Below are 12724 nucleotides of genomic sequence, written 5' to 3' on the forward strand. Positions count from 1 at the left end.
TTATTCCTGATGCCGCATATATCTATGTCTATGTGTCTCGATTCAACACACTTGTGCACTTATGACTTTGTACCATGCTCTGTACTTCAGAATTATTCCTTGTCATTAATAAGCCCTCATCAAACAGTTACAGTAACAGTACAATATACTGTCACTTTTTATTGTTTGTGGGCTGGATGTTGTGTGCAGAGCTTTCTATAAACAGTCTATGGTGCAGGGTGAATTTAGAAAACTTTTGTGTGTGGTTCATATAGAAATTTGCTTGATTTACTTAATTTGTTAAGTAACCATGACATACTGTAGATCAGCACCCGTAGTGGGTCAGTCCATCTGTGTCTGTATCCCGATATGGTGAAACAAAATAATCAGATTATCCAAATGATCTGGCGGCGATTTTGACCCATGTTTTTACGACCACTGCTTTAGTTTGTCTGAGGATGTACAGTAGATATGCATTCCACACACTTGCAGACAGACAGCGATTTGTGGAATTAGTCATTATCCTAGTGCAGGTCAGTTTTTTAATCCACAACTTTCTGCCTTTGTTCTGTCTGAATGAAAATCATGATGGCAGAAAAGTAAATGTGTTATTATGCAAATCAATTGTGCGTCTTTGTTTTGGGGAAAGAGCGAGAGCGCACAAGCACAGGAGCGATAACAATGCTTTTGAAGCTGAATTCCAATTCTGAGTTGCCTGTAAAGACGCACAAGGGGAAACAATGTGTTGTTTTTTTTTGTCTGTCTCTGTGGAGTTTTATTAGATAGGATTTTTCTTTTTAACGAGTATTACTACCTTTGTGTTCGTATTCTCTGAGGGGTTTTGAATTCTTATCTGCTGTATGTGTATTTATATAGTTTGTGTTCATGTGCATAGCTGAAATTATTATTCCTATACAGTTTCCATCCTGACACTGAATTCTTCTTACACTGAAGGTGTATGTGTTTAAGTTGCAATCATCTGAGCACTCCTTCATTGTTGTTTCTTTCGTCTCAGTGGCATGATATCATAATAGAAATGGGGATGTGGACCACATGCAAGAGTCTGCATTGTTGACCACAGCCAGTTTAGAACCTTGTTAATGATGATTGGAGGTAATTTGACTACGTGCAACAACATGGTGCCAGGATAAGAATATAATTACACTGTATGAGAACAGAAGAAGGGGGAAGGGGGGTTGGAGAGAGAAGGTAAAATAGAGAGGATTGAAAGTGGCTGGTGCTGCTGAGAAACTATTTTCTAGCTGATTCTAACCGATTAGTGGCTGGTAGAGAGGCCATGATTGGTTGCTGAGTGGCTGGCTCTCAAGATGAAAGGTTGTGGTTGGTTTGTTGGTTTAACTTATGATTGTTTTTTTATATATATTTGATGATGAGGATATTGTTCTGTTGCCTGTGTATTATTACAGTAAACAGGTTAGTCAATAAGAAAGTAAATAAGCATTTTCAAAACACTTTAAAGGAGACATATAGTCACTTCTATTGTTTTTGTTGCCTCAGTGTATTTATTGTCCATGTTCCCACATCTGAGGAATGATTTGGGAAACATTGACAGAAATAAGAACCAAGGTATTACACATCAGAATAAATCTTTATTTGCAATTAAAAAATGACAACTTTCAGGGGACAGATTGTAATTTTGTTGTCTCCGCAACAATTATTTCGTAATTTTCCTTTGTGTTGTCATCTGGCAGGTACTACAGCGCCACCATCCTGCAGATGTCCGGAGTACGGAATGACAGGCTGGCAATCTGGTTGTCCGGGCTCACCACCCTCACCAACTTCCTGTTCACCCTGCTGGGAGTGTGGCTGGTGGAGAGAGTGGGACGCAGGAAGCTCACTCTGGGCAGCATCATAGGCACGTCACTCAAATTGACCACATCAGGGTGTGAAGTGTTCAAATCTTAAAGATTGTTTTTTGTAATGTCACAAACATTACTTTTCAACAGGCACAAGTTTGAGTTTGAGTCTGTTGGCCACTGGTTTTCTGATATCTGCCCAGCACAGTCCTCCTGTCACCTTCCATCCATTAGACCCCGCCATGGCCAACTCTACTTGCTCCAAGTACCAGTGAGTACAGACACACAACCACACACACACACACACACACACACACACATAGACCCACACACAAACACAAGCCACATTGGGCCCTGAAGTTCTGCCTCAACTCCCTTTATTACCAAGGCAAAAATTACTGAGCAGCTGTAGCAACGATCTCACATATCCTGATATTTTGATCCAAACTAGACTAAAAAGACTAAATGTGAAAATGAGTGGTTACAGTTTTTTATGTGGAATAACTCAACAATCAGGTGCCAACTGAGGATTGAGGTGAACACATGTGATATATTACTTTAATAATTAGATATTTTTAAATATGCTGTTTGCCATGTGGTGCACATATATAGATTTAAAGCCTAAAATGATGGTGCTATTAAAATATAACCCACATGTTTTAAGTTTAACTTACAGAGCCAACCAGTGTTATGGATTTTTGTGTTCGGGATTCAAGCTCAAAAGGAGTGCTGACATACTGAACATGATGCAGACCCATGACTAAATACAAAAATGGACGATGTCTCCACTTCCTCCCATAGAACACAAATGAAGAATGCTGACATGGAAAGGAGGAAGGAATCAAGATGCTTTGGCTTCACATTTGGGGAGCTGTAGTGTTATCCATGTAACATGACTAAGCCCTATGAGACAAGTTGTGATTTGTTAACATGGGTTATGCAAATAATGCATTGATTGATTGATTGACAACTTTGATCATTGCCCAAATGATGAATTAATCATTAGCAACAAAGGGCAAATGCACACTTACAACACACACACACACACACACACACACACACAAACAGTCACAAAGACACAAACACAGTGTGTCTCCATGCGAGTCAGAGATCAGATTCCGCCATGTCCCATTTTACACTCGACTTGCACCGACACGAGCTGGATCTCATGTTTAGCTGCAGTCTTTCATCATAACAACAAACAAGGACTAATGGACTCATTCTCCAGCACCCACACACAGTAACGAGCGGCCACACACACAATCACAGAGGTAATTTGAAGAGATAAATGCTTTTACCACACTGTAGTGGCTTCATTGAGTTCACTTTACTCCACATGAGCCCAAATACCCTCTTGACTGACCATGGAGCATTAGAGCATTAGCTTTACCACCACAACCTCCCATAGTCATTGAGGATGGGACGTCCCGATAAAGCATATACTCTTAAGATATATATAAGTGGCTAGATAATCCGTAACCCTATGTTAAATTTAAATTAAAACATTGCCCATTCTTGAGGCCCCTGCACAATTATATTAGACTACGATATTAGTAATATACAAAGGAGGTGTCGAGAATAAAGTCATAATATAACAAGAATATAGTCGTAACTGAGCAGAAACTCGTAATTTTATGAGAAAGAGAAGTTTCTTGGAAAACAGTCAGCAACAGGAACCGTAGTTCAACTCCTTCTGGATCTAAAATCTTGATCCAATCTCATTTGTAAACTATGCAACCCCTTCAAATATCACACGGATGGAACCAATGAATACAACAAACATCTTCTCCAAGTCTGCAAGGTTTTTTCTTCATAATAAACACAGTTTTTTACACAATCTTTTCAAAGCCCTGATACTTTGATAATGTGGTGCTGATATGACCAAAGATCATGCTATATTTGTGAAACATATACTTAAGTATAATTCAACAAGATTTTTATTTTTCCTTCTCAGGCTGATCTTCTGATATTCTCCGCCTAAAATGACATGTAACCTAAAATTATGACGTTTTCTCTAAATATAACGACTTTATTCTTGTAATATTTCAATATTATATCTTTTTTTCAACATGGCCCGATAACTCCATCTTTCTAATATACACATTTTCACTTCCTCACCTCCCTACAGTGTTTACTTTGACTTCAGAGGACATGGTTTTAATTTCATGTAGCTGACCTCTGTGTGTAATTTGAGCATTGTTCCCCTCACACAGGGAGTCGGCTAACTACAAAAATAGACTTAGGAAACAAAACAACGACAAAAAACCTGATGATGCTCCATGGAAAGATAGTGTATCCTTATGAAGATTTGGTTTGCCACTATTTACTGTAGAAGCCTCTTACATGGGGACAGCTACATAGCTGACTTAACAAGATACACTTTTAATTAGCAGAGATGCGAGGATTAAGAGATAATGATGGTGAATAACACACCATTTGTTTTTGGTGCGTCATTTTAATTCAACGCTTCCAGTATCTAGGGAACAGTCCAATCATTTATTTAATTCGGGTAATGAGGCAAGTTGCAATTAAGGGGGTGGAATGGTGCTCTCCTTACACAGTGCATTCACAAAGGATTCACACCCCTTCATCTTCTTCACCTTTAGTTATGTAGCAGCCTTATGCTTAAATTGTTTAAAAGTTTATGTTTTACCATAATTAGTCTACACCCACCTCCACCACACAAGACAACGCAAAGCAAAACATCCACATTACTTTTTCTCGTTAGATTACGAATCTATTCCTGAAGTTACTTTTTTTTTCCTTCATATGGCCCAATCCTCCATCGTGTTCCAACCCTTTTTTCTCTGACATTTGACATTTAGCTCAGGTTACTCCAATTCCTCTTAATCATATTAAAAAAATGTCTTCACATTATACTGAATAATCGTGTGAATTACTGCACTGCACACAGGCTAGTGTGTTTACAGAGTTAAGGGAATTTCTGACGTAATACACTTAAAAACAACAATAAATGTCGTGTATGAGAAAACTCTAAGAAATGCATTGGATTAGGATGTTTTCTGTGTGCTTTCCCAAACTTGTCATCTGCTCCCTCCCATTTAGTTTAATACTGAAATGCTTGTATTGTATTTTCCGTGACTGTTCACTGGACTGAGAATCTTTTCTTTTTAAAATATATCATTCATTCAACTGAGGAGAGTACTGTAAATGATTGTGCTTATTAGGAATTATAGTTAATCTGTGCTGTGTCTGCCGTGTGGCCTGCAGGCTGTGTGAGCCGTGCATGCTGGACCCTGGGTGTGGCTTCTGTTACCGTGAGAATGGCTCGGCACTCCTCGCCTCCTCCTGTGTTGCAGTCAATAAGGCCTCCACCGAGCGAGCCGCATGGGGCAGGTGAGTCACAGGATGCGCAATCTAGGATTCAGCAGAGAGGAAGCTCTGCTGTGGTGGGAGGAAACTTGTTAATAACATAGGATTAGAAAATGAATTCAATCACTGAATGTGAAATGACATATATTAAACATATCTTCCAGATGCTCCAACTCCAGCTTGATGAGAGATCAGACGTACTGGGCCTACAACTACTGTCCCACCTCCTACTCCTGGCTGGTTCTGCTGGGTCTGGTGCTCTACCTGGCTGCTTTTGCTCCAGGTAATGCTTCTTCGTCCCGCCGGCTAACCTCTTCCAACTATACCTCTCTGCATGCAGTCGGTGTATAAGCGTGAATTTACCCTTCAGCCATGTTTGGTCCTCTCCAGTTGTCAAGTGTCAGGGGGATGAGGGAGGATGCAGTCCACCTTAAACCTAAAAGACCTAATAAACATACCATTTTAACAGCCTGCCAATTCTGCCATCTCCTCTCAGCCATCCCCCTATCACCTATTAGCGAGAGTGTTGTGTATGCACATGAGCATCCTATAGTTAATGCTGAAAACGACATCTCGGGATCCGCAGTTTAATTTTTAAAGTTGAAACCGAAAGCATCAAAAAGATGACAGGGATTTTTGCTTCACTCGACCCCTCACTGTTACAGTCACACCGACCGTTAGTATTGAGAGAAATCCTACCGGCGTCAGTGATAACCGGGGCACCGAAACCATCAGGACCATTACTCATGGCAACAATTAACACATTTCTTACTGGTTATCTCTAAATTAAGGCCTCATTTGGATCTGGCTCCTTTCACTCAGCTTGATCAGGTCATCGGCAACACTAAACCACCGAAGCTGCATGGAGGTTATGTTTTCACCCTCATCCATTTGTTTATTTGGTTTGTTGTTTGTAAGCAGGACTACACAAATACAGCTGACTGGATTGTTGTAAGCATGATACATGGGACAAGAAAGAAGCCATTAAATGTTGGCCTGCATTAGGACAAAGGGGCGGAATAAAGGATTTTTTATCACTGTCTTTAATGTGTGAGGTGATGTTGTTTTTTTACATTTTCACAGGAAATAATTCATGGATCTTGATGCAAATCTTGATAAAAAAAATCAGCATATGAAGGAGACTGATGTCTTTGAAGTTGTGGAATTTGGTGCTGCTTGATTGAATTTAAAGGGGACTGTTGGGCCTTGCTAGATAAACCATTTTTTATATTGTAGATTGTAACTGCTTTGCACTATGGCTGCTTTGTTGTGACCCCGGCAGAAAGCCCCTGTAGTGTACAAGCCTCATGTACAAACAAAATCATTTTAATTAATTCCAGGAGATTAGATATTCCAATTAGACACCGGTTTTTGATCGGCGAGTGTGGACATACCAGAATTTAATCTCAATGTGTACACAGCATACACAGTCATACTCCATCTGTTCTTCTGTTGTAACGTCATCACCACCAGGCCTCACCTCTTATCTCTCCCTCTCAGGGATGGGCCCAATGCCGTGGACCATCAACTCAGAGATCTACCCGCTGTGGGCGAGGAGCACAGGGAACGCCTGCGCCGCCGGAATCAATTGGACCTTCAACATTCTGGTGTCTGTCACCTTCCTCCACCTGGCTCAGTACATCACCTACTATGGTCCGTACCAATTACTCGAGTTCGCATATGTTTTTATATATTATGTAAATAAGGATCAAGCTCTACATATTTTGTTGTATTTTTATTTTCTTTTTATTCATAATAATGTTTATGGTTCAACTTTAAATTATCAAGTGTCTGTTAAATTTCTTTGTCGTAAGCATGAAACAAACACTGAGGCATCCCCCCCTCCCCCTCCAACGCTCTTCTACACCTCCTCAGTCGATGTGGCTCAACAGCAGGTTTCTCCACAGCCAGGAAGAAACTGACCTTTCGTTACGCTGGCGAATTGATCCATCAGGCCCGATCGCGGAGGCATCCTGAAATGCGGCGTGTGGACGGTCGATCTGAGTCGTTCATACATTTATCCGGTTTATAAAAATCGTTCACTGCAAATGAAAAGATTTGGCGAAAACTAAAGACACTTGGATGCTGTTGTCATTCAAATGTTACTGGTATTTATTATAATGCCATATCTGTTCATTTAAAATGTCAATGTGCTTTGAGAAGAGGGAAAATAGAGATTGCAGTTGGAAAGAAATCTCATCAATCAGTGTTTCTGTAAGAAGGCTTGTCTTTCCATGTGTATTTGTGTCTCTATGCAGTTATTTCCTCCCCCTGTTAACCTGCTGTAATGTCACTCTGACAGGAGCCTTTTACTTCTACCTCACATTTATCGTATGGTGACTAGCAGCCTGAAAGCGATGCGATAATACATTGGCACGCATATACACAGGTGGTCAAGATCTAATATTAGCTGCCCTCTGGGTCTGCTGTCACTATCGCAGGCTCTTTCTCCTGGATGATAACAACAGCAAGCCAACGTGTTCAGAAAAAAAAAGGTGGCAGCTCTCTAAGTCATAGCGATGGGTTAGTCGCCCTTCTCTCTTATAGCATTGTTTTGTTTCTTATGATTAACACTTGATTTAAAAACTGTCTCAACATAGAGAGGAACTTAAAAAAGAAAAATGCATATATACCAATAAAAAAGTACATCAGAATAAAAGAGGGAGAAAATAAATAAATAGCTGGAAATAAACAAATACATAAATTATAAATAAATAGATAGATAGTAGAAATTAAATACAAATAAAATAAATTACTGAAATTAGGATTACAGTAGGAATGAAAAAAAAAATGTCACAGGGAAGGGGTTCAGGGCCATAGCAATATGGAGAATATTTGATTTATGGAAGAGATTTCAAGGGCTTTTAATGTGATTTGGGTTCTTTGGGCAATTTCTAACTACGTCTATCCAACTGACTATCAATCCTAAAAGACAGTGTCTCTGATAGTAGGCTGTTCTCTCTCTCAACTGAGAGAACCATGCAGTGACAGTGTGTTTTTCATCCCCCTCCCCAGGAGCTTTCTTCCTCTACTCCAGTATGGCCTTACTGGGTTTCATCTTCATCTACGGATGCCTGCCAGAGACCAAAGGCCGGCGTCTGGAGGAGATCGAGGCGCTGTTCGAGAACCAGCTCTGCTCCTGTGGCGCCACCGATTCTGACGAGGGACGGCAGGTCGAGTACATCCGGGTCAAAGGCTCAAACTATCATCTATCAGACAACGACGCATCTGACGTGGACTAGGGAGAGTTTTGGGTGCTGTTGTATTTTCCTTCTGCAGAGATGTTGGTTGTGTAATATTTATAATTTTTTTAAACTTGAGCTAAGGAGTACCTGATTTCCCTCACTGCTGTTTGATAACAGCTAAAAAGTCCTTTTGCTTATATCAGCAATGTGAGTTCACTTTCAAATCAGTCAATTCAGGAAGCCAAAAATCAACGATGAAGCTTGAGTTTGAGTGTGACCATTTTGTTTTCAGATAATCTCTTGACTGAGGTTGAGCTGACAAAAAGCTGCTTTAGTAAACGGCTGAATTCTCAACCATGCACTTAGAAAAGACGAAAACATTCTCTTTTCCACACATAAAGAGATTTTACATAAATACACAGAGATCCAGTGTCAGGAAACATGACATACATTCATGTAAAAGGGACGTCCAGCCATGATGACGTATTTTACAAAAGGAGCTGTGGCACAAATTTTTCTTTGAGTATGTATCAGTTAAGATTTCTATATAATGTTGTACATATAGTACAGTACAAGAAGAATAACACGACATAGCCATGGCATTATTAGTGATCGTGGTCTCGGAAACCTGGACGTGTGGGTCCACAATGTTGCCGTTGGCGTGACTGTCGTTGTAACTCATCGTCGATCTGTAGAACAATTCTGCCTTTCAATATGAAACCCGTCTCAGTTACATGTCGTTTTAAGCTTGTAGCATCACGGATTAAAGCAGCACTATGTAACATTTACTGATGAACAGCGCCGTCTGCAGCAACTCATGGTGATTCATTATGTTGGGCTCAGTGTACAAGCAATTGTTTTTTTAATGTAGAGAACAAAACAAAGCCTGTCAATGTGTTCACCAGAGTTCTGAATGTGTAGTCCCTCTCACTGAACTGAATATTAACTGAACGTTGGATATTACCCATGATCCCCAGCTTCCTGAGCCACAAGAGCTGCTGCACACAACTCTTAATGTTTTAAATGTTTCCTCTGAATAATGGAGATAAACTCTGGTTTGAAATGACTTCTAAGTCATTCAACATTAATCTTGAACTTGCTGGACCGGATTCTGGCAATCAAAGCTGCGACTTTCAGTCAGTAACACACTTCTCGCAGAAACACATAACTCACCAAAGTTATATGGAGTAAGAACAGACGTTCAGAATAAAGAGTGGGAAGGAAATAGGCTCCATTCTCCCTATTACAAGTCAGTGTAGCATCAAACAAATTTTTGAGCTGCTGTTTAAGTTAGAAAAAGTTGCGTTGTGATGCTTTAACGTCAGCTCCTCCTAGACTAGTCTCAGCTTATGTTCACTCTCATATTTGTTATGAAAGGCAAACACGAGAGCTGCATAGTAAAATTAGCAACCTTTATTGTCAGTGGGTGCACAAACAAAGACACCACTGCAGTAGCACTGAGAGGAAATAGAACTTATACCAACTATTTATGTTTATTTATTTATTTAGAATTATTTAGAATTTTGTACAAATTATGAATATCTCTTCAGCATAGTTTGTTTTTCTGGTTGGTTGTGTTCCCTATCTGCGTCTCAAAAAAGGCTACAATGGAGACTACAGTTAAATCTACAAACTCATTCATTCTGTCACTATGGCCCGATACTATAAACAATAGCAACTCACCACTGCTGGATATATTCTCTGTTTAATAATATTTCACACAAAGACAGCCAGTGTCCTCTATCCTTGGTGCTGAATTAAAATCAATTAGTTTTATATTAACATGATAATATTAGTGCCTGTGTATCGTGAAGGTGCCTAATGGCCATTTTTCAGTCACATTCGTAATGTGGACTTGTTAGTGTTTCGTCATGTTATAAGTCTACATAGCTATTTTTAATGTGACATGTACATATTTGCCTCTCACCTATGGTGGAATTTTATTTTTGTATTATTATTATGATTTAATGTATTTCTATTTTTCGTCTTCCTCCATAGCCTTATGTACAAAATAGCAGAGCTTACCAGTTACCGTACGTGGTTCTCGTGTCAACACGTCGAGGAGTAGGACTAAGTGTAATTTGCCAGTGTTGTTTTGTAGAAGTAAAAGTGCGTGAGGTTCTTAGTCACATACACATAAGTTTCAGTGTATCAAAAACTGTCAGTAAGTTAACAAGGGATTCACTTTAACAAAAGTGATTAATGAGGCGTCAACAGGTTGCGCTGTTTCTGTGTTCGATGAAAAAACTAAATTACAATGAATTTAATTTTTTTCCTGTCTTTATTCAGATTTCAAAGATTTCCCTTTCAGATTTTGTAATAGTTTCTCTGAAGTCCCAGAGTTTGTAGTCATATAGCCCCTGCTTATGCCCAAACTGTGCGCTTGCACTCAGACGTTTAGTTGCTTACGCTCAGATTTCCTGTGCTCCAGCCTCAGTTCTTCTCCTCATGTTGCTTCTGTGACACATCTGCTCTACGACCTTTTGTGTCCAACAAGTCTGTCAGAATTCCCAAACAAATACTAGGTGTAGTGTTTACAAATGAAAACTAAAGTTTTGCTCTCAAACAGAAAGACAACACCCTTAGGGGACAAAAAGCTTAACAGTGAATATTTAAAACGATAAAGCTTTAGTACAGAAACTATAAAAGGTCAAATCCATGCTTTTCAAAATGATTGGCACCGGACGTGTAAGCGACGCTGAAGCGCCCGGGCAGCGCTAATAATATCACCCGTTGATCCAGTAGTATAAAAGCATATACTTACTTGTTGCTTCAACATTAAGCAACAGCGTCCCAACATGTGTCTGTTTTGGATTTGTCTTTATACAACATGTTCTGAGGATCATACAACTCACTGTACTTCTCCTCTTTTTATCTTTATCACTGCTTGTGTGGCTGTAGTGGATGGGCAGAGGGGGACATTTAAAAATGTGGTTGGTAAAAGTGGTAAAATTAAATCTCCAAGACAACAGAAGGTGAATACAAAGTATGGGATGCATATTTGATCATTTATATCATATAAAATATTTCATCAATATCGTTTAAAATAATGTTTCAGTGTGTTTCCTGTCGCGATACGCTCGTGTCAAGCGGATAAAATAGACTCGACGCCGAAACAATCGCTTCAGGTGCTAGGCAGCCTTGGCGCAGCGCGGCGATTCAGCGTCCGGTGTGACCAGCACAACGGTTTAACATGGGAGTGAATGGGAGCCAGCTGTTTTTTAAGGCTTGGCACTGCGCTTTTACGCCACGCTTTGGCTTCGCTTCTGCGTCCGATGTGAACCCGGCGTGATTCTGAAACATTCAACCATGCATCAGAACCAAACAATTGGTTACAAGTGCTGGTGAGAAACATCCTAGATAAACTTTTCTGTTTTCAGAAAGAGACAATTAACTTCGAACACTTTATCTACTTAATTAAGTCGTTTGAACCAGCTTGTTTAAACCTTTTAAGGGGGACATATTATGAAAATTCCCCTTTTTGTAGTGCTTCTACACATTCATTTGGGTATCTGGCATGTCAACCATCCCGAAAACTCTGGAAAAAAACAACTCCCGCGATTTGTTGTGGTTTCTCTATTTCAGAAATGATACGCTAGAGTGCGTCTAATGGGATTACGACCGGAGTAAACGTCATAGTCACAAAATGTCCATGTAGGGGCTCTCCCCGGCTAGCATTAGCTCGCGAGCTGACCGGGCCAGTGGAGCCCGGCTAGCGTTAGCTCGCTGCTGCTACCCGTTAGACATTTAAGTGGCTGCATAAAGAAGGGACCCCCGCATCACCTCTAAACGTTGACTCAACAGTGTGGAGGGATGCTGCTGCTGCGCCAGCTCAGGCTCCAACTGCTCCCACTGCGGGGCTGCGTTGGGGAGCTGGGGCTCTCGCTGCCAGGCTCACCGTGGGTCATTAAGACCCCAAGGAACCATATCAACTGTGGTAAAATGGGCATTATATGTCCCCTTTAAGTAAATGGAGTTTTTACTGGTTTAAAAGCAAAGAAAAGAATCAGTCCCCAAGTGAAGATATTGTTTTAACTCAAAACAACAGGAACTAGTTTTATACCGAGAGTATTATTACAGATATAGCATACGTCGATGACCCAGATTATGTAACAAAAAGCTAATGTTGACCAAATATCTACGCCGTTCTCCACCACAATGGGGAAGTTTTCGTGTGTTCTTATGGTGAAATGGTTGTAATTTGTTTTTCTATGTGAACCAACTAGGTGTGTTTCTAGTTTACAAGGAACTACAGAATACAAATAAAATACAACAAGTGATGTATAGTTTGTTTGACTAATGTTGAAGCTTTAAATGTTTTGCTAGAGTTTATATTCTATAAAATAAAAATATTAATGACATCTTAACACTTGAATATGTACACAGGGAAAGAAATAAAGTGATGAATCT

General features: G+C 39.9%; 1 protein-coding gene across 1 annotated transcript in view; it reads left to right on the forward strand.

The window, feature by feature from the left end:
• LOC133949071 (proton myo-inositol cotransporter-like) overlaps positions 1-12713 on the forward strand; it is a 59073-nt gene extending 46360 nt beyond the window's left edge. The window contains exons 5-10 of the mRNA XM_062383221.1: positions 1692-1855; positions 1947-2067; positions 5028-5153; positions 5294-5412; positions 6630-6782; positions 8145-12713. Of these exons, the coding sequence (XP_062239205.1) occupies positions 1692-1855; positions 1947-2067; positions 5028-5153; positions 5294-5412; positions 6630-6782; positions 8145-8371 (910 nt within the window). The 3' untranslated portion in view covers positions 8372-12713. The remainder of the gene's footprint in view (positions 1-1691; positions 1856-1946; positions 2068-5027; positions 5154-5293; positions 5413-6629; positions 6783-8144) is intronic.
• The last annotated feature ends 11 nt before the right edge of the window (positions 12714-12724 follow it).

Source organism: Platichthys flesus, chromosome 23 (genome assembly GCF_949316205.1).
Source record: "Platichthys flesus chromosome 23, fPlaFle2.1, whole genome shotgun sequence".
Lineage (NCBI taxonomy): Eukaryota > Metazoa > Chordata > Actinopteri > Pleuronectiformes > Pleuronectidae > Platichthys > Platichthys flesus.